Raw genomic sequence first — 23,180 nt, forward strand, 5'->3', positions numbered from 1 at the left:
AGAGAGAGAGAGAGAGAGAGAGAGAGAGAGAGAGAGAGAGAGAGAGAAAGAGAAAAAGCGAGAGAAAGAGAGAGAGAGAGAGAGAGAGAGAGAGAGAGAGAGAGAGAGAGAGAGAGGGGGGGGGGGGGGGAGACTTCTCTACCAGAATAATTTATGAATTTAAAAAAAAATAATTTTTTAAATGGAAATTGACCTTAAAGTTATTGGCCAAAATAAATAAATAAATAAAAATAAATTGATCGTATGAATCGTATATATAAAAAAAAAAAAAAAAATAGAAAGAAGAAAGAAAAGAGAAACAAAATTGGCTGAATCATTAGGCTGGAAAAGCTGTGAATCTAAGAAATAAACTATGATTTGTACTGTTTTTGATGAACCGGATGTTACTGTTTGTGGAAAACTCCAGAAGTATATAGCTTTCGCAGATGACTATTTACTTCGCAGAGGATTTGAAAAAAAAACAACAAAAAAACAAGTGGAGAAATGGCAGACAAAATAAGTGGATCTTGGCGACCTTGTAGAAATTTGAATTTGCAGAATTGACTGAGCTCCACAGAATCACTGGATGATTCAGTGAAATGCAGAGAGGTAAGAAGCATTAATATCCACACTATTGTGTTGTATATATTATGTTGTCTTCCATTTTGGCCTCAACTTATCAAAAAGTACGACTAAAAAAATAAAGGGTGTTATTTTTTTAGTTTTGTTTCTTTTCTTTTTTTTTCATTTTGTTTTGACTTATTTTTGACACAGAATTCTCTATCAAGAAAGAATTTTTTTTTTTTAATTAGAAAAAAAATAAAATTTAAAAGGGAATACTGTTTATTCTATGGATGTACATTTCGGGTTGACAATACTGAAGTAATCAATAGACTGGGAAACAAAAACAAAAACCCAACTGTATAATGCTGTGTGGATTTTTGTTTCGAAAATATTTGAGAATAAAGGTGAAACATGAACAATGAACCATATATAAAAATAAAAAAACTGAGGCCTATTTCAGATTAAGGACCTCCAACATTAGTGGTTCAATATCAATAGGTTTCACTTGTAACAATATTTGGGAGTGCTTTTCACTCAGGGCCCTCAAGTCACAAAGACAGTCCATGGCACTCACATAATATTCTTTTGCAAAAGCGTACGAATATTTTGATTCTAAGTAATGCTTGAGAAGTAACAGGTATCGATCTTGAATTGATGAAATAAACTGACGACTTGAGATGTTGGTAGCAGATGGATCAAAAATTATCAAGACCTGGAATTAGATGGACGTGATGGGGGAGAAAGGGAAGAGATGTCAATAGAATTTTAAAGTATAAAAAAGTACAGTACAATTCTGATAAAGTTAACACTACCGGACCAGAAAGATTGGTTGACTTTGTTTTTTTGTTTTGTTTTTAAGGGTTTAACAGCGCTTGCAACACATTAAGGTCATATCAGCGCCAGTAAATAGGAAGAAAATGGGATAGTAAAAAGTTCTAGAATTACAATTACAGCAACCAAGAAAAAGTAAGACAAAGGTTCAAATAGGGAACATATGCAGATTCCAAGAGCACACTATCAAAGTACTTAGTTTGAGATCACCTAAAAGTCTCAGCCAAACACAAGCACAGGTCCCCACTAAGAGGAATACACTCAAATGTTTACAAACCATATAATATGTAAACGAAACATAATACAATGCATAACAGAGATATGATTTACAAGGAAAAAAATATCATCTTCCAAAACTAACTATACATTTGACTGTTTCCCTCTCAGCAAGGCTATCCGGTCAGGGCCAGGACAAAACTAAGTAATCTCATTCCAAGACAACAACAAAAAGCTAGTTGGAAAACAGATATATATAGGGGGATAGAAGACACAGTAAGTACCTCCCTGCCCACTATGGGAGGTCAGAAACCCCACCCAGTTGGTTGACTTTACCCGTTATTAATGCATCACACTTAGATAAAGAACAGAAAATTTGGGACCAACAAGAGGTGCTGACTTTGAGGAGAAGTTGACTTTATGTAGACTCCTCTGTACAATAAATATGAATAATATCGATAAAAAGTGATATTGGACATTAAATAGATTCCACTATAAGTTGTCTGGATTACATTCACAAGACCACACGGTTATCCACTCAATGACAATTTTTTACCAGATTGTTCTTGATGCTTTCCCCCTCAACTCTTGAATGTGAATCACCAATTTGATCATTTATCTAGTTTTTCTTCTATTAATTCTGTACTTTTAATTGTAGATTGCATTCGCTTAAAGCGGCAGATAACACCAATTATCTATATTTAATGTGAGTGTTTTTCAATAATACCCATACTTGGGATATTCCACACGATCCAGTGCAAATATTCAATTCAATATGTATATACGTTTAGATGATTATAAACTTTGAATACAGATATAGTAGTTTTCAGGTCTCATTTTATATTTCTTTTGAAAATGTAAAGAGCAATTTGAACATTTTCATAATAAAATGAACAATAGAAATAAATGAAATTTACCATTTTCCACTTAACAGTCCATAAAATAAATTTTGATCATTCGACTCCCAATAAAGCTTCATCAATATAAAACAATTACCAATAAATTTAAATACAATAAAAATCTTTGGGGTATCCAGCACCCATCCCACAACGTTGATAAAGAGGGTCTGCAGGGTCGGCATAGACCAAAAACAATGGTTTTTCAACTGGTGGATCAAAAGGCAATCAAAAGCCATCTGACAAAAAACGAACATGACCCACAAACTTGATTTTAAACATTTTTCCACATTGACTTCTACCTCAATCATATCATTGACTTCTAACTCAATCATATTTATAAATTAAACTTTCTTTGATAACATTGTGAATTGTTTCTCTCTCTCTCTCTCTCTCTCTCTTGATGAATCGTCTCAAACCAGCATTATGTCAGATTTAACCGGATGCTAACAAAATTCCATTTCAAGCTTAAATTATAAAATTTGACCACAAAGTAAATCTCCCTCATTGAGCTAGGTCAGTGAATTTTGTTTCTTAAACTTTAAAAAATTTAATTTTTCCAAATAAAATGGTTTTGATTTAAAATCCAATTTTCATCAACCAGTTCATGCCGATATCACACAGTGCACCTCGGTTAAAAAGAAGTCAACAGGCTGGTGGTAAATGACCATATACCGTAACCAAAGTTTCAATAATCGGAGGTGTCACTTTTGACATTATTAAAATTCATTATATAAGGAGTAATACTTAAAGATGGTAAAAATGCTGGCCCCCCCCCCCCCCCCTTTGTCACTTTGCCCCTCAAGCACCACAACACTTGTAGGATAGACCCTCAAACCTTTCTTGACTGGGTTAATGGTCATCTCCCCATTTAAATGAACTGAACCAATTTTATGCCGTTTTGATTTTGCCTTTAATGAATATAAAATTAACAGACTAAAAAATCATTTTAAATAAAATGTATGAATGATGAGTGCAAGAATGAATTTAGTGGGTGTGAGACTAAGGATACGTTTCAAAGTATATGTTTTCTAGAATGAAAGAAAGGAAAGCAGCTGGACCTGAGGTATAAAAGGAAACATTTTGAAAACACATGCAAAACAATCATGTTATATTTATAGTGCTCTTCCATCCCCAGTATTTTGAAAACTTCAGAAATTATTGCTGTCCCTAGAAAAGATAAAAAGTAAAACCTATGAATGATCTGAGACCTGTCACTCTCACTTCCATAGCGACAATAACCACCTTGCACTCAATGTGACTAAAGAACTAATCCTAGAACTTGACCATATCACTTAACTAAAAATGAAAAAGTACAGCAAGTAGTAAAATATGAGTATCTAGGAGTCATCATGGACAACAAATTACGAGGACATACATACCAGGAACATCCAAAGTATAATTAATTAACTTAACATTGACAAAACACTTTGTACATTATTTTATAGATCTGTAATAGAAAGCATTTTCGTTTTTCGTCTTACTGTCTGGGGAGGGAATTGTCTTAGCTTAGCAAAAGCTGACTTTGACAGAACTATCACAGAGCTAGCAAACACACGACGGGAATCCACGTTTTAAAATGATTTATACACAGAGTCGAATAAGAGTTACCGGTTGTCAATTCGATTAAAAAGTGAAAGATACCTCAAATCTTTTTTACCCTACAGCTGCAGACTTTTTAATAGGGAAAATAATTTATAAACTTGGTCTTTGCATGCTTTAACTTAAATCTTCCTCTAAAATATTAGAGAAAACGCAGCAAGTGACCTCCTGCCCACCATGGGAGGTCAAAAGACCCCATCAAGTTTTTCCATCTAGTTCATACCGACATAATAGTTGTAATACCATATTGACAAGGTGAGAATCATTTGACTTAACCCAGAGTAACAGCAGTACATGGCAACACCTCAATGCCTTGTGTTTTGAGGAAGATGGATGACAGTCCTAAATGTAGGCCAAAGAAAGACTGAGATATCCTAAAAAGATCTCATTACTATTTCTCTCTGTCTCTCTCTTTCTACAGTGGTAAGGATAATGTGTAACCGGCTGTAGTAGTGGTGGTGGTGATGATAATGATGATGTGGAGGTGGTGGTCGTAGTACAGTGATAATGATGATAATGGAGGCAGCAGTGAACATGACACTGTAGTGGTTGTGATGACACTGTGGAAGTGCTGAAGCGTGTTCTTGGAATCATAATTACATACCAAATATTTTTGTTCCAGACACCGGAATTGTTTTCATGGGAAACCAAAGTTTTGACATCTCTGTTACAGTAATACCTATAAATAAATGCACAGTCCATAGAACATTATTTCTAACTTTTGAATGAAGCATTGCGATTGAAGATTTAATGGATAGGCCTTTTTAAAAAAATTAATTGTAAGCATATGACATGGAGTTACTTTGGAAGGGACTGTGCATATTCATTTAATCTGAAAAATTTGTACATTGGGAAATGAAGAGTTACAGTGACATACATACCTGTAACAAGGCATACAAATTCAAGTCCTTTTTAGCCATAGACTTGACCTTTCGACAGTAGTAAACATGGCTGTTATGGAGATCAACAAATCCAGTGGCACTTTTCAGAATACTTGAAGGGATTTCACTTTTTTCAGTAATCCAAGCGTCTTTTTCAATGTCGTAAAAAAGTGATGACCTTAGCAATAAAGTATTCATCACACAAAATTTTAACACAGATATCTGATCCGATTGACTCAATGTCTTAAAATACTCTATGTATTTTACAAACACAATCAGTTTTCTGACAGCTATTTCAGAATTGTTGATAAGATCTGCTGCCTTTTGATATTCTGCCAATTCTGAATAAGGTCCGGTTTCTGGCATCATACCTAAAGTATTACCATAGGCTGTAGCTATGCTGTTCAGACAAAGTTCCTCCTCTGGAAGCATTTGGTGAAACATGCTGGGTTCTGTAGGAATCTCATCAGGAGTCGGGTGCTTGAATAGCTCAGCTGGTGCTTCACCATGGATCTTGCCAATTGGTGTTTTTGGCCGATATGGTATTTCAGCATTTGAATCTGATGAGGTGCATACATCACTTTGAGTAGGAGAGCTGAGAATTTCCTGTTCAACATCAGATGGTGGCTCGGCCTTAATGTGCTGCAACAAAGTCATATTCTTTGAGCACTCTTCATCAGTAGAGAGACCTTTTTTCCTACGGTTTTCTGCCACTTTATTTAGACGTTTCTTTTTCTCCCTGTCATCTAAAGGAGAAAAACACCAAAGGGAGAAAATTTGAAAAAATCCTAATGAATTAGATTTAAAAGTCATTTCACATATGTCTCCCCACAACATTATGTGGAGTAATTAAATAATATGACTTATTAAACTAAATGAAAATATTATGTTAAAGGGGTTTTATACTTACCTTAAACGCTACTGACGACATTGATACTGAGCCTTTTATAGGCATCATCAGAAATGGACAAACATATAATGTATGGCAATTCAACGGCTTAATAATATCATTTACAGCCTTTTATTTACTCTCGGAAAGTCTTGATAGAGTGTTGTTCGAAATCGAGTGCCTGCTGCCAGGTAGCCATTGGCCTAGCCAATTTGGCCACACAGAGAAGAATGTTTCTACAATTAATTTAAAATTAACATTTATATATCTATTTTAAAATTCTCCTAGTCCGTTAGAATTTTTGTGATTATCAAAACCGATGAGCTTTCCAAGGAGATCAGAGTTTTGGTATTGTTTGCTAAAGTAAGGTTATATTTGGTCACTTTTCACATCGATCACTGGCCTCAAGCACGGCTGTGCCTCAAGGCCTCAGGACTCCCCCTGCCCAAACCGGCCCCGGGCAGTCTTGACTTGTCTTCTTCCAGTATCCTTTTCTTTCAAAATAATTCATTGTCCTTTGTCTTGTAGGGCTAGTCTATTGTTCATTGTCTATCTTGTCTTGTAAAACTAGAATTTTTTGACTGGTATCCCATTTCTACCTTTCTACTAGCCCTAAAACGGAGTTCTTAAAAGAATGTAGAGTCATCTTCCTTAACATTTATATCTATTTTTCCTAACCCGTTAGAATTTTTGTGATTATCAAAACCGATGAGTTTTCCAAGGAGATCAGAGTTTTATTATTATTTGCCCAAGTAAGGTTCTATTTGGTCACTTTTCACATCGATCACTGGCCTCGACCACCACGCTGTGCCTCAGAAAAAAAATTTGTGCGAGTATAAGTAGCTACAAAGCAGTCCTTAACCTCTCTCTCTCTCTCTCTGACGATCCTTTTAAACATATTCAAGACTAAAAAGTATATAACTATAAAGTTGTTCTCTTCGTTGTTTTTTTTTCTTTTTTTTTTTTTGTTGGTTTTTGTTTTGTTTGTTCGTTTTTCTCCGGAGTCATATTGTTACGTACGAGAAATGCTCAAGGCAATACATTTTGACGTCTCATTGTGTTCTAAGTAAAATAATAATCTTAAAAGTGAGTAAATAAATAAATAAAAAATGTTAAAAGACACGGTAAGAATCTCGTCAAGTTTGATAAATCGGTTTATTGAGATCTATTTCAGGCATAAATTGTATGCATGTCCATTTCTGATGATACCTATAATAAGCTCAGTATCAACGTCGTCAGTAAGACGATGTTTGGTCCTTTTAAAATATTTTTATTTCCGGTGGACTAAATACACCGCTGTGTTTTCAGTCCACTGGTGGACTGAAAACACAGTACCATGAGGAAGCCCTTCGTTTCAAAAGAAGTCACAGTCAATCAATGGGAAACATATTGACCAATGAGATTGCAATTTTAAAAATGGGACTGGTCAAATCATTTGTTTCCATTTTGAGTCAGATGACAGCTTGAAGAGGAGGGAGTGGGCCTTAATTTGTTATGACTTACATGAGATCCTATCATTGAATCTTCTTCCATGAGCAGCAACTTCAAGTTATTTTTAGGACATGTCAATAGTAATCACAACCCCTTGTCTCCTCCCCATTTTATTTGCGTTCACCCACATTGTTTATTGTCTAAAAAGACCCCCAACCTCCTTCCACTATACAATGAATACACGATAAAAGGACCACCCCTCTCTCTCTCTCCTTCTTTCTTTCTGTCTCTCTCTCTCTCCTTCTTTCTTTCTCTCCCTCTCTCTGAATGTCTGTCTGTCTGTCTCTCTCTTTCTCTGTCTGTCTGTCTGTCTCTCTCTTTCTCTGTCTGTCTGTCTCTCTCTCTCTCTCTCTGTATGTCTGTCTGCCTCTCTCTCCTTCTTTCTTTCTTTCCTCTCTCCTTCTTTCTTTCTTTCCTCTCTCCTTCTTTCTTTCTTTCCTCTCTCTCTCTCTCTCTCTCTCTCTCTCTTTCTCTCTCTCTCTCTCTCTCTCTCTCTCTCTCTCTCTCTCTCTCTCTCTCTCTCTCTCTCTCTCTCCCCCCCCCCCTAATGTAAACAATGCGATTGGAAGTCCAAGTACTCTTAGTTAAGGGAAGCAACCTTGGATACATTATTAATTTGCACTATAGATTTTTATAAAATTCAAACTCTTCTAAGCCAGACGATTTTAATTGTTGGTCTCGTCCTCCATGTTACATGTTGCTGTTGCTGTTGGCTAGGGACCGCTTGTAACGCACTTCATGATAATCACCATCTTCATCATCATCATCATCATCATCATCATTGTCATCACCATCATCATCATCGTCGTCATCGTCGTCGTTATCCATTCTCCGCATCACCATCATGGTTTTTGTTTTGTTTGTTCGTTTTTCTCCTGAGTCATATTGTTACGAACAAGAAATGCTCAAGGCAATACATTTTGACGTCTCATTGTGTTCTAAGTAAAATAATAATGTTAAAAGTGAGTAAAAGTAAATAAATAAAAATGTTAAAAGACACGGTAAGAATCTCGTCAAATTTGATAAATTGGTTTCGAGAATTGAGATCTATTTCAGGCATAAATTTTATGCATGTCCATTTCTGATGATACCTATAATAAGCTCAGTATCAATGTCGTCAGTAAGACGATGTTTGGTCCTTTTTAAATATTTTTATTTCCGGTGAACTAAATACACAGCTGTGGTGGACTGAAAACACAAGTACCTTTTATTTTATGTTTATGGCTAACAGAAGACAAAATCTAACCCATAAATATGAAAACACGTGTAATATATAGAATAAGACATGTGTCTGTTGATAATGGTTAGAAAACTTTAAATGGCATTTTCTTAAAAGTTACACAGAGACGCCAACTTTAAATATGGCTCACAGGAATTTCAGACACCACTCGGAGGAATTTCAATGTTGAAAGAGGAATGCTAAATTTAAGTTGTCAGCTACTTGCAGGAAGGGTGTATCTTTGCATTGAAAAAGAAATGAATGTTGTAAAGTTATTAAAATCGAGATTTTAGAACTGTAAAAACTGCTAATTTTTAAACAAAAAGCCAAGGTGGCTGCCATCACCTTGGCAACCATATTGTAAACAATGTTTTAAAATGTGTTTTCCTCCATTTCTGACCATGGGCTTTCCGATTTGCATGTTTATATTGTTTATTTTCTATGAAAAAAAAAAAAAATTGGTCTCTCCACCGATAGAACTCCTTAACATTATACAAATTATATGCTGTGAATCAAAATGCATGGTTAGCTTGTTTAAATCTTTATTTAAATATCATTTAAATCATGCACTTCAGCTCGTCATACACATGGGGCACCCGACAGTCTTCATATAAATCCTCTTGAACTATTTCTAAGGAGAATCCTAAAACATCAGCTGAAGTGTGACGGTATTAATGACCTTGCGATGATGAGTAGAGCAAGTGGAACGAGACATGAAACAAATCCAGCCCACTGCATGAAAAGATGTGATGGCTGATTTTCAAAGACAAGCGGAAAAATGCATTCAAGGTGGACAAGAAGAACATCTGTAAATTTGTTCCTTATGTCATCAACAACAAAGGTGTTATGATATCTCACATGTGTAAATCTACAATTGTTGTCTTTTTTCTTCATTCCAAAAAAGTCATTGATCTGCACAAAAACATTTTCTTTCGGTTACCTCAGAAATGATCCACCCAGTATGTGCTCATATGCTGAATAGTGATGGGCAAGGGACTTTTTTTCTGAGAAAAATTTTAATTCGGGCATCAAGATAAATAGCATTTTTTTAAATGACATCTACAAAATACAGTGCAGCACGGAAATCTAGAACAAGTCTCAATTCCCCATCTAATTTTAATGTATTGGCAACACGAAAATCTCAAAACACTTTTAGGGCAAACACGGAAATTTCAGGCAGATTGCTCATTCACTTCTGCATTCGTTAATAAAATTTATTTGCCTATGTTTGTATTGAGCAGAAACGAAAGCTGCCATCACTCTTCATGCATTATATTTATGAAAGCATTGGATTTTTGAGGTGAGTGTGAGTGTTGTTTTGTGAGGGGGTGAAATTTTGAAGTTTGAAAGCAAGCAATAGGCTGATCAACTTGTAAAATTTCTGTTGTATGTTATCGATTGTAAAAAAATTGAATATAGAAAATGGCCTAGTAAGAAATTGGGGAATACAAAAATTTTTCGCGCGCGGGTCGGTAACCACCTTTTTAACATCTTTTGAAGATGTAATTACAAATCGTGAGACACGAAACTAGCAAATATTCTTCAATCCCACAAATTTATTACAACACACAAACTCAAAACACATTCTTACAAACCACAAAATTTCAGCAGATTCTAACATTCGATCATTAAATAACTTTAATTGTGCTTGTATTGATTACAGAAAACTTGCACACCTTATTATTTCAGTATGTATAATCGAGAAGCGTTATTGTCTTGTAGTGTTGGTACACAAACCACTAAACCACAATAGCCATCCACTTCCAAATTAAGTAAAATTTAACCTATATGACAATAGCTTATAAATTTAGGATCAACTGCAACATTTATACAACAAAGGAAGATAGAATCAACAAGTAAAAATTTCCCGGGGGGGTGAATTTGTACAATCGGTAGGGTGCCACGCATCCCCCAAAATACTTCAACCAAAGCCAGCCCCCCTCAACAATACACCTATCCCTCACATACTGTACAAAACCAACATAAACAAACAATAAACGCTGTTCGACATTACCAAACTTAGGGGAGTACCAAAATACTAACTTCCATCTATCATACATATTTGAAGATATAATAATTCTATCATCAAACTTGCAACATAATTTAAAGATTTTTGAGTGAGTAGAAAAGCGAAGCATAGAAATAAAATTTTTTGGCGGTGGTGGGGTTTGAACCTGCGACTTGTACGAATCGCTGCAGGTGGAGGTGGTTACGTGTGAGTTCGACACAAAAATATTCGTTCAAACCAAGTCATTTCTGATCCCCTTCACACTTTTGTCGCGATTCGTTCCCATCGGAATAATTTTGACCAGCAGTTAAGCTTAATAGCAATATCTACACAAACTTAACTAGAAACGATTGAGACTAGTATGCCGGGTATGGATTTTTAATCAGAAAGTGAGTGGAGCAGGCACTATGTTGTACAAAAGATAGAGTGAGTAGAATGCAGAGACAATAGGAATAAAAATTTTCGGGGGTGGTGGGTTTGAACTGCACCTGTACGACAATCTGCAGTGAGACTGCTCTACGTGTGAGCTATCCACAACCAAAAATATCGTTCAACCAGTCATTTCTAATCCTCTCTCACCATTCTGAATCGCGATTGTCACCACCATCGCAATAATTGACCAGCATTAAGCTTAATAGCCAATTTCTCATACAACATATAAATAGAAACGATTGAAATTGAGTAGCTCCGGTGTATGGGGTGAATTTTTAATTCAGAAAGTGAGTGGAGCAGCCTTATTTGACAACAGATATGAATGAGTAGAAAGTGCCAAAGACAATAGAGAAAAATTTTTCGCGGCGGTGGTGGGTTTGAACCTGCGACCTTATTGTACGACAACTCCGCCTGGCAGTGAGAGCGTGGCTCTACGTGTGAGCTATCCACGAACCAAAAATATTCGTTTCAACCCAAAGTCATTTCTAGATCCTCTCTCACCCACTTCTTGAGATCGCGATTGTTCACACCATCGCGAAGTAATTTTGACCAGCAGTTAAGCTTAATAGCCAATATTCTCATCACAAACATATAACATAGAAACGATTGGACATTGAGTATGCTCGGTGTATGGGGTGAATTTTTAATTCAGAAAAGTGAGTGGAGCAGGCACTTATGTTGGTAACACAAGATATGAAGTGAGTAGAAAAGTGCCAGAAGACAATAGAGAATAAAAAATTTTTTCGCGGCGGTGGTGGGGTTTGAACCTGCGACCTTATTGGTACGACAACTCCGCCTGGCAGGTGAGAGCGTGGCTCTACCGTGTGACTATCCACGAACACAAAAATATTCGTTTCAAACCAAAGTCATTTCTAGATCCCTCTTCACCCACTTCTTGAGATCGCCGATTGTTACACACATCGCGAAGTAATTTTGACCAGCAGTTAAGCTTAATAGCCAATATTCTATCACAACATATAACATAGAAACGATTGAGACATTGAGTATGCTCCGGTGTATGGGGTGAATTTTTAATTCAGAAAAGTGAGTGGAGCAGCACTTATGTTGGTAACAACAAGATATGAAGTGAGTAGAAAAGTGCCAGAAGACAATAGAGAATAAAAAATTTTTTCGCGGCGGTGGTGGGGTTTGAACCTGCGACCTTATTGGTACGACAACTCCGCCTGGCAGGTGAGACGTGGCTCTACGTGTGAGCTATCCACGAACACAAAAATATTCGTTTCAAAACCCAAAGTCATTTCTAGATCCCTCTCTCACCACTTCTTGAGATCGCCGATTCGTTCACCACCATCGCGAAGTAATTTTGACCAGCAGTTAAGCTTAATAGCCAATATTCTCATCACAAACATATAACATAGAAACGATTGAGACATTGAGTATGCTCCGGTGTATGGGGTGAATTTTTAATTCAGAAAAGTGAGTGGAGCAGACACTTATGTTGGTAACAACAAGATATGAAGTGAGTAGAAAAGTGCCAGAAGACAATAGAGAATAAAAAAATTTTTTTCGCGGCGGTGGTGGGGTTTGAACCTGCGACCTTATTGGTACGACAACTCCGCCTGGCAGGTGAGAGCGTGGCTCTACCGTGTGAGCTATCCACGAACACAAAAATATTCGTTTCAAACCCAAAGTCATTTCTAGATCCCTCTCTCACCCACTTCTTGAGATCGCCGATTCGTTCACCACCATCGCGAAGTAATTTTGACCAGCAGTTAAGCTTAATAGCCAATATTCTCATCACAAACATATAACATAGAAACGATTGAGACATTGAGTATGCTCCGGTGTATGGGGTGAATTTTTAATTCAGAAAAGTGAGTGGAGCAGGCACTTATGTTGGTAACAACAAGATATGAAGTGAGTAGAAAAGTGCCAGAAGACAATAGAGAATAAAAATTTTTTTCGCGGCGGTGGTGGGGTTTGAACCTGCGACCTTATTGGTACGACAACTCCGCCTGGCAGGTGAGAGCGTGGCTCTACCGTGTGAGCTATCCACGAACACAAAAATATTCGTTTCAAACCCAAAGTCATTTCTAGATCCCTCTCTCACCCACTTCTTGAGATCGCCGATTCGTTCACCACCATCGCGAAGTAATTTTGACCAGCAGTTAAGCTTAATAGCCAATATTCTCATCACAAACATATAACATAGAAACGATTGAGACATTGAGTATGCTCCGGTGTATGGGGTGAATTTTTAATTCAGAAAAGTGAGTGGAGCAGGCACTTATGTTGGTAACAACAAGATATGAAGTGAGTAGAAAAGTGCCAGAAGACAATAGAGAATAAAAAATTTTTTCGCGGCGGTGGTGGGGTTTGAACCTGCGACATAATATTACTGTAATATTTGACATGAACTGCATACAATTTGAAGGGACAAATTAGACACAAAAAGTGTATTGATTGACCATAGAGGATGATAACAAAATAGACCATGGCTTACTATCCCAGAACATCATTTACCAGTAGTTTTGTATTCCAGAATTTCGGGATAACCCTGAAAAGTGGAACCAATAAACCAGATAGAAGTGTGTGAAACAGACCCAAGAAGTTTTTTGGGATTTTTTTTACAAAAAGTCAGGAGACACTCAATTTTATTATAGTCTGAGAACAAAGTCTGAGAACTAACTGATGTATTCTAACCAAAGTTACTTTTAGTAAAATGTGTTGTAATGATTGACAATCAAATTGTAAATTAATGTAACATTACATAAGTCTTTATATGAAAAAATTAAATAAAAACTTTCCTTTAAGAGTGTTGCAGACTAAAGATAACAAGGAATAAGAGTGCTCAAGAGATGGATAAACGTTTTTTTGTTTGTATTGCAACTATTTACTGATATTGGTAAGAGTAAGAAAGAGAAGAGCAAACAGGAGGATGAAAATTACAAGTAGAAGAGAAGTGAGATGAGGAAAAAGATGAGTTGTAGTAGTGATTATAAAAAAAAAAAGAATCACAAATCTGAAATTGATTTAACTTAAACAACAATGTTTTACCTTTTCTTTGAAAGCATTCCGCCTGAAGAAAGCTTTACAAGATTCACATGAAATAACATTAAAATTGAAACCCAAGGCTTTGTCCCCGCATACGCGGCACAGTTTATCTTCTTTCAAATGTGATTTCTGTCTGGTAGAGACCAACTCTGCATCAGTCTCCGAAAGTTTGGAGCTTGGTCCTGCGATGTCCTCAGATTCGGGATTTGTGTTGTCTTCTTCTGTAGACATGCTGAAAGATTATGAAATAAAAATAAATAGGATGATCATAACATAAGAATGAAAATAATTATGATGATAATGATATCATAAGTGAGAACAATATTTCCTTATCAGCCTGAGTACTAGAAATATGTCTCACAAAAGAATTTTTTAAATTGAACTATGAATACATTAAATAAGAAAAAATTACACCCTTCCGCTAGCATTATAAGATTGCATAGACATAACATTAAAGAAAGTAGATAATCCATCAAACAAACATTCAATGCAAAAAGGAATCACCTATGTTACCCTATAAAAAGTCTATGAAACGAATTTGAGACCAAATTGCTGTGAAGCATTGCAGGCGTGCCTACCTTCAATTTCAAAATGGAAGGACTTCTCTAGTTTCACAGCATGTCTTAAGAGGATTTAAGAAAAATTATTATCAGGGGGGAGACCCCCGGAACCCTACCTCAACTCTAACTAAAGATACTATAACTTATAACCTGATGAAACAAAATGTTTGCCATCAGTTACAATATTGAAACTGATGGGAAACACAGTCAGTAATAATGGCGTCGGCCAGAGTCGTAAACGACAACCAACTCAGAAAAATGGTTTGAAATTAGAAAAATCACACCTCTTAAAAAAATGAAACTTATTTCATATTTATCGGACATTGCAACTAATTGAAAGTCCATAATTAGGCAGTTTAGTGAGCAGCAGCAGTGGCAGTGACCCAACTCGCCCATAGGAAAGTTGTGACTGGAAATTGCCGTTCGCGTTTAGTGGGGTTCAATTAAAGATGCATAAATTCATTATAAAGAGGAATATTGCAGATATTTTGGTATCATTATTTTCTCTTTCAATTTCCTTTTAAATGGTCCTGAGTAACGAAAAATCCATCAACAATTTCAGGAGTTAGATGAAGTTAAAATTTGGCAATTTTCAAATGCGTTCATTGTTTTATTTACAGCGTGTGTTTTTAAAATAAAAACGCTTGTTATTAGAATAACATCTAAGCTTTATTCATGCCAAATTTCAGGGCTCTATATTTAATGCGCAGACACTTTTTAACTCTGCACGAAATGCCATGTTTTCATTATCTTCTGCCCGACGATATCGAAATTCATATATCGATATTTTAAATTTAGTTATTTATCATTTTAATTTAGTCCATTATATTTTCAGTACTATTATTTACTATGTTTTAATTTGAATACATGCTGTCCAACTTTTTCACTGGCATTTTAAAGTTTTTATATTAAAAGTTCATGTATTTCTTTTCTTTGTAAAATCCGATATTATGATATCGATATTTTAAAAATACCAACTGCTTTAATTTAAATAAATTTTGCCATCAAGTCATCAAGTTTCTTTCCCAAATATTTAAATATTTTGTTATCATTTGTATTCACATTCTGAAGGTCTTAATAAATAAGGTAAAAAGTTTTATGAATTATAAATCCTGACAACCCCATACATTGGAGAGAGAAGGGGAGTGGGGGGGGGGGGGGAGTAAAATTATAAAATTATATTAATTGTCAGTTCAAATGATGTAATCGTAATTAGTAATGGCCATAAACTCAAAGTGGTTTTGCAGAATTGTTAAAATTAAAAGCCAGAACTTTCTTTCAAATTAAAATAGACAAACTGCCTTTGTGTGAATCCGTTTTAATTAATTTGAACTTTTTCATTCTGCCATTTTATTTATGCAATTAAATTGCCAGAGGAAAAAATCACCTCAATTATCGTCATTACGCAACATGTTTATATATATTTTCATTTAAATTTTGTCTCAAACCCTTCTTTATTCTATATAAATATTAAATCAAAGAGGGGAATTATCTGCATTGTTTCAGTGAGATATTGGGAATAAATCTAAAAGTGATATGGTATATTATGTTTCGCATGTCTAGCCGATTGTTTGATTATAGTTTTTAAAAATTAACAAATTGAGCATTTATATAGCGCAATATCCACTTAACGTGCTCAATGCACTTTACAAGGGGTCCCTGGTCAACAGCAACATTTAACATGTAGGACGAGACATGACGCCTGTTAGGCGATATTACAATTTTTCGGACAAAGACAACGCTGTTAACGGCCAGGTACTCATTTTACACCTGAGTACGGTGAGAGAATGTGAGTAAAGAGTCTTTTCCAAGGACTCAACTATGCACCGAGCGAGGCTCGAACCCAGGACCTTCCGATCCGAAAGCGAGTGTCATACCACTAGACCACATAGCCGCATAGTTGCGTCATATTATGTAATAATGTGTTATTTTGAAATTTGTATCAATTGTATCTTCCTCTTTATCAATGACAATGTAAATACATTGCCCTCGATTAGGCGAACATTTTGGTATATAATAGGTAGTCGCATCGCCCGTGGCTGAGCCGCTGATCGAGCCCCGATATCGATGTTACGGCTCTGGAGTGAAAATTGTGTTAACCGGTGAACATAGTTTTACTTCCATTGCCGTGGAATCGCTTCCTGTGCACTAATTTCGTCACTTCCGGTCTCATTTTAAAGAGGAGAAGCCAGCGCATCAGGCGGCGTTTTCAGATTTTTAATCCGTTCATTCTTTGTTCAGATGCCAGCTGTTTGAAAATTTGGTAAGTTTTAACTTCATTTTAAATACATTTTTCATTATATTACCTATTTTTAATTAATGTTATATTATTCGCCAACCATTTTTCTCTATTTGTGTGAATTTTGGTGGTGATTGATGCTGGCGAAAGCGTCTTTTAGTGACTTTAAATATGATGCGTGTTCATGAAGTTGGCGACGGCCAACCAGGATTGCCTCTCGATGTATCCCCGAGTCTCCTGTGTACAGTGCAGTCTGTAAACTATCGACTGCGTTTGCTTTTGTGACTTGTATAAATAATTTCAAGCTAAATAATTGCTGTAAAAAGACTGAAAATAGTCCCATCCATAATTTTAGTTTTATTTTATGAATGAATGTTGAAACTGAAATGACTTTTTAACTGGGATGATACCGGACAACTAAAAATTATGTTCCACTGATATTATTTTTTATCTTTTATTTTTGTTTGTTCTGCAGGTTAAGTATGTTGGTTTAATTTAATGTGGTTAATTTCAATACAAATAATACAGAATAGCATGATAGAGCCAATTCAAGTATATTTCATTCATTACTTTACTCTTTACCACAACAAAATTATTATATAACTTTTAATTTTGTTGATTTAATCATAATCGAAGTACTTTTTTTGTTTTCAGAGTCAGACGTTCATTATGACACCACATTTTCATGTTTCATTTCCTGCCTTGTATTTTTAAATATGAAATTGAAATAACAATATGAATTTGATTGTCTGCCACCTCCAACTCCCGTCGTCTGCCGCCTCGAACTCCAGTCGTCTGTCTTGTATTTTTAAATATGAGATTGAAATAACAACATGAATTTGATTGTCTGCCACCTCCAACTCCAGTCGTCTGCCTCCTCCAGCTCCAATAATCTGCCTTGTATTTTTATATATGAAATTGAAATAACAACATGAATTTGGTTGTCTGCCACCTCCAACTCCAGTCGTCTGCCGCCTCTAACTCCAGTCGTCTGTCTTGTATTTTTAAATATGAGATTGAAATAACAACATGAATTTGATTGTCTGCCACCTCCAACTCCAGTCGTCTGCCGTCTCGAACTCCAGTCGTCTGTCTTGTATTTTTAAATATGAGATTGAAATAACAACATGAATTTGATTGTCTGCCACCTCCAGCTCCTATAATCTGCCTTGTATTTTTGAATATATGAAATTGTAATAACAACATGAATTTGATTGTCTGCCACCTCCAACTCCCGTCGTCTGCCGCCTCCAGCTCCAATAATCTGCCTTGTATTTCTAAATATGAGATTGAAATAACAACATGAATTTGATTGTCTGCCACCTCCAACTCCCGTCATCTGCCTCCTCCAGCTCCAATAATCCGCCTTGTATTTTTAAATATGAAATTGAAATAACAACATGAATTTGATTGTCTGCCACCTCCAACTCCAGTCGTCTGTCTTGTATTTTTAAATATGAGACTGAAATAACAACATGAATTTGATTGTCTGCCACCTCCAACTCCCGTCGTCTGCCTCCTCCAGCTCCAATAATCTGCCTTGTATTTTTAAATATGAAATTGAAATAACAACATGAATTTGATCATCTGCCGCCTCCAGCTCCAATAATCTATCTTGTATTTTTAAATATGAAATTGAAGTAACAACATGAATTCGATCGTCAGTCTCCCCCAACTACTTCTGTATCATTGCTTGGACTTCGATGTATTTATTCAGTATCATTACCTGGATATTGCCTGTGTCTACATTCCATGCAGCCAACAACCCAGAGTGCCTAGATTTTGTTGTCTTCTGTCTTTTGCCACATATCAGCCATCTTATGGATTTAAGCGAGTCAGTACGTTAGTACCCTTTAATCTGTTCTCTTAGTGATGTTGAATGCAAAGCAATTATCAAATTTTCTAAAGTTCATTTCAATTTTAATGTAGTTTAATAGTTAGTCATATGATACATCTCTTCGAGATGTTCAGTTTGATATATGACATGCCTATGTTGCAGAAAGTTTGCAAAGTGTCAGTATTTATCGGCTTATTGTTTGTTATTATGTAATATGTTACGTAATATTCAATTTTGCATTTTCAGGTTAAGTTTTCTCTACCACTCTTATGTAGTTCTTGTTTTTAATTTTGCATTTTTATCACTGACCATGTTTGCATATATAAAGCGGCAAGCTTGTTTCTCCCGAGTACTGTTGGTGCCCAAATGTCTTGTCCAAGGATGCAAAAACATTGGGCAGTACATTTGCAAGTTGCATTTACTGACACTTGTTCAACTTTATTTCTAGCCCTGTTCATTGTTTTTTTGTTTTTTTTTCTTCTCTCCGAATACCAGTCATCTTTCGTCTGTTGCTCATTTGCCAATGCCAAATATTAAGTGCCTTCCCCAAGGACACAACTTTAGTGTCTAAATTCATACGTTTACGCTCCTTTCCTCTTGTTTTAACAATTTTTGTGTTCAAAATTAATCATAGCCATAGTATTGTAAGCATGCTCTGGAAGAAGACCACCCTCAAATCTGTTTTTAAAGTTATTATCCGTTCCTCGCGTCTTTTTTTTTTCATTTTCTAGGGTTATGTAATTGCATGACGTTGCATAATATTGCATAATAATCATTTAATTTTTTAAAAATTTGCTTCGTCTTTCCTTTGCGATCATTTTGATATATGGTTTTTATATGTATTCCACCCCAAATAACCGTGATTTTCCATTTCCCCCGCTTTTCGGTTGCTCTCTGGTCACAGTTTTAGTTTCTTTTTTCCTCGTAAATTATATTAAGTATTTTGGTCCACTTTTGCGGACTAATAATCCCGTAACTTTGGTTCTAATTGTCACATTGTCATAATTTTGGTACCATTGAAAAGTGTATTTCTTGCAGAATAGCATGAGACTATTTTGAAAACAATTGCTGCAATCTCAAATTTTCATGCAACTACCTAGTATATAATCTGTTAATAAGAACCCCATATTGACTGTTTTAACCATTTTTTTTATTAACGACACGCGATTTTGGTCACAACTTTCCAATGCTAATTTTGGGGTAAAAATCAGTCTGAAATTTCAGACTTTGAACTGCCGTCCTACATTAAATGTTTTATTTTTTGCATATATTTCAAAAGTAAAAATGGCCTCAATTTGAGATTGTTTTCCGCCATTTGTTTTAGGGGTTTTAACAGCGTTCACGAGTCTATTATTAGGTCATTTCAGCGCCATTAGAAAGGAAGGTGAAAGAAGAAAAGTTGATTGAGTTTGAGCAATGCCTTCTGACTTCTGTGACTTTACGAACTGACACTGACAACACTCAAACTCAATCAACTGACTGGTGGAAGATCATTACTTTAAAAAAAAAAACATATATACTCATTCATTAAAATTAAAATGAAACTCGGCAACTAGATATCAAGTTATAATAATTTATCTACTTACTTTTTAAACCTAGCAGTCAAATGGTCTTCATTTTTTTTTCCGCTGTAAAAATAAAAATGATTTTTGCCATTAGACACTAGACGTCTATCTAGACTTGCGAACCGGAGAGGAAAGCTTAGGTGTACTGGGTCGCGTTCACGTACAGAAGGTTCGTCGAGTATCAAGTCAAAGAAGCCATTTTCTCTATCTTTATATACATTAATAATATATACGATTAAAGCCAGTTTATTTCAGCTGGATGGCACACAACCAACACAGAACCGAAGAAAATAATACCAATCCTCAATCCAGTACAGGGTTGCCAGATTATTTTTCAACAAAATGCCAGGGGAAGACTCAAAAAATGCCAAAACACTAAAAAAAATGCCAAAGTCTGTTGACTCCCACCCCCACTAAGAAAACTACTCACTTTTGATAGACAATTTACTATCCTATCCTGGTGGCTTGCGTGTTTTCTTTTCTTTTTTTTTTTTTGAATTATACTAAATTTCCTGTTGGGGTAATTTTTTTACCTACTGACTACTAAGTGGAGTGCTAAACCACTACACCACGGTGTGATTTTAAGAATGAAAAAGAAATACATTAACATGACGCGTTTAGAAATAATTAAGAAAAGGTGTCATTTGAAGTATAATATACAAGAAAAGAAAATGCCAAATGAAAATGCCAAATGCCAAATGATTTTTTAAAATGCCAAACGGTTTTTAAAAATGCCAGATTTTTGGAATCTGGCATTTAAAATGCCGAACTGGCAACCCTGAATCCAGTAGCCTAGATAGCCTAAATCCTTGCAGTCTTGCAGTTAAATTGTTTTGCCAGGGGCTTTGCAAAAATCCCGCCAATTTTATGCCAGAAATCCGCCAACTTTATCCTCATCATCCATAGTGGTTTGTGCTCTTGAGTATTTTTTTTTATTTTTTTTATTTTTTTTTTTTTAATTGAGCTTTTATATAGCGCAATATCCACTTAACATGCTCAAAGCGCGTTACAAGGGGTCCCTGGTCAACAGCAACATTTAACATGTAGGACGAGACATGACGCCTGTTAGGCGATATTACAATTTTTCGGACAAAGACAACGCTGTTAACGGCCAGGTACTCATTTTACACCTGAGTACGGTGAGAGAATGTGAGTAAAGAGTCTTTTCCAAGGACTCAACTATGCGTCGAGCGAGGCTCGAACCCAGGACCTTCCGATCCGAAAGCGAGTGTCATACCACGAGACCACATAGCCGCACACGTTACCGGTCAGCTGTCTCCACGAATCACGATCCTTTGCGGTGCGCATGAAATCTGTGTTGCTTTTAAAATCACATTTGGCGATTCTTAGGTTATTTAAATAAGTCATTCTTTGTCTTCCTCTAGCCCTCTTTCCTTCGATCAACCCAGATGTTACCAACTTTTCTATCCCTTCTCTTCTCCACCACACATGTCCCAGAAACCGTAACTGCCTCTTTCTGATGGTATCGATCTTCTTCTTCTTCTTCTTCGTTCCCGTCAAGTCACATGGTCAGTCCGGTCTGGTGAATGAAGCCCACAGTGGTCCTGAGGTCGTCCTCACTGCCGTACAGCTTCTTTGAGTATGGGGTTGGGTCAGGCCAGAAGTTCCTTCTCAACTGGTTGTACTTTGGACATTCCATTAGGACATCAATATTCTTCCCTTTCTTACCTTCTCCGACACTTTCTCGTTCGTATATATCTGTCTGTCCATGATAGCCTCAACATTATTCTATACACCCACATCTCAAATGCATCTAACCTCCTCGTACATTCTTTGTCAAGCGTCCACGTTTCACAACCGTATAAAAGGGTACTTATAATATATTATGTTTCTACTACTTTCATTCTCCTCTTCAACTTTAGGTTGTTGTTTGACACAACTGGTCGCATATTATGGAACACGTTTTTTTTTTTTTGTTGTTTTTTTTTTTTTTGCTATTGCTATTCTTTGTTTTATATCAATGTTTGATAAATCGGTAGTGAGAATTGAGATCTATTTCAGGCGCCCGATTTCGAACAACTCTCAATTAAGACTTTCCGAGAGTAAATAAAACGCTGTAAATGATGTTATTAAGACGTTGAATTGCCATAAATTTTATGCCTGTCCATTTCTGATGATGCCTATAATAGGTTCAGTCTCAATGTCGTCATTATCGATTAAGGTAAGTATAGACGATAATTGGTCCTTTTTAAATATTTTTATTTTCGGTGGACTGAATACACAGCTGCGTTTTCAGTCCACCGGTGGATGAATTCATACTGCAACCACCCTATGTACAGACGATACAAGTTATTTTGCATTTTATTTGTTTTATTTTCCACGTTAATTTGTGTGGTGTTGTGCTGACGAAGGGTTTGTACCCAAAACGCCCATAGCCTCTCCATTATCATTTTTTCGTTTGTAGTGTCGGTTATTGTTTTCACCTTCAGTTAATCTGAATTAGGTTTAGTAATATAGACTAGACATACCAGTAAGAGGAGACATTGGGTGGCTGCGAATCGGCTTCGGTCGAGGAGCTGCCTAACGGCAAGTGCGTTATATCGGTGGGGTCTTACTACCTGTCCAATATGTACCCGCTGTGGGCAAGAACCCGAGACGGCAGAGCATCTAGTCGAAAGGTGTGTTGTGACGATGCTACCCGGCGGGTTCGCGACGGTGCACGAATGCGGACCGGACTTTGCTGATTGGGTCGATCGTCATAACATAGTAGTGTGAGAACCATAAGAGGCTGCTGTAATATAGATTTAGGCCAACAGTACACTCGCAATAGGTGCTCCTAAAGGGAGACAAGAAGAAATAATTAAACTTGATTGCTATACTTTTACTTTTTCAAAGGGTAAACAAAAATTTTAAAATCAGCCAAAAAAAAAAACAACCTGCCATCCGCCAGGCCAGTTTTTCATCCACTACGCAATGATAAAAATCCGTAAATTTA

At 36.1% G+C, this 23,180-nt stretch overlaps 1 protein-coding gene across 1 annotated transcript; it reads right to left on the minus strand.

The window, feature by feature from the left end:
• On the minus strand, positions 1-20,530 carry LOC144966650 (vitamin D3 receptor A-like). The gene is made up of 5 exons (XM_078903410.1): positions 20,246-20,530; positions 14,027-14,255; positions 13,493-13,526; positions 4,970-5,715; positions 1-1,255 (listed from the first exon to the last, which is right to left on the minus strand). The coding sequence occupies exons 2-5, from the start codon at positions 14,252-14,254 to the stop codon at positions 995-997; spliced, it is 1,269 nt and encodes a 422-aa protein (XP_078759536.1). The 5' UTR covers position 14,255; positions 20,246-20,530; the 3' UTR covers positions 1-994.
• Between the last annotated feature and the right edge of the window lie 2,650 nt (positions 20,531-23,180).

Source organism: Berghia stephanieae, chromosome 2 (genome assembly GCF_034508935.2).
Source record: "Berghia stephanieae isolate SIO BIC M18660-M18661 chromosome 2, UCSD_Bste_1.3, whole genome shotgun sequence".
Taxonomy (NCBI): domain Eukaryota; kingdom Metazoa; phylum Mollusca; class Gastropoda; order Nudibranchia; family Aeolidiidae; genus Berghia; species Berghia stephanieae.

Excerpts from the sequence above, each read along its gene's own strand:
- LOC144966650 (XM_078903410.1), bottom strand. The coding sequence starts at position 14,254 with ATGTCTACAGAAGAAGACAACACAAATCCCGAATCTGAGGACATCGCA. Across the intron at positions 13,527-14,026 it reads GGAATGCTTTCAAAGAAAAG|GGTTATCCCGAAATTCTGGA; the intron begins GTAAAACATTGT and ends TCCACTTTTCAG. Across the intron at positions 5,716-13,492 it reads TCTGGAATACAAAACTACTG|ATGACAGGGAGAAAAAGAAA; the intron begins GTAAATGATGTT and ends TTTCTCCTTTAG.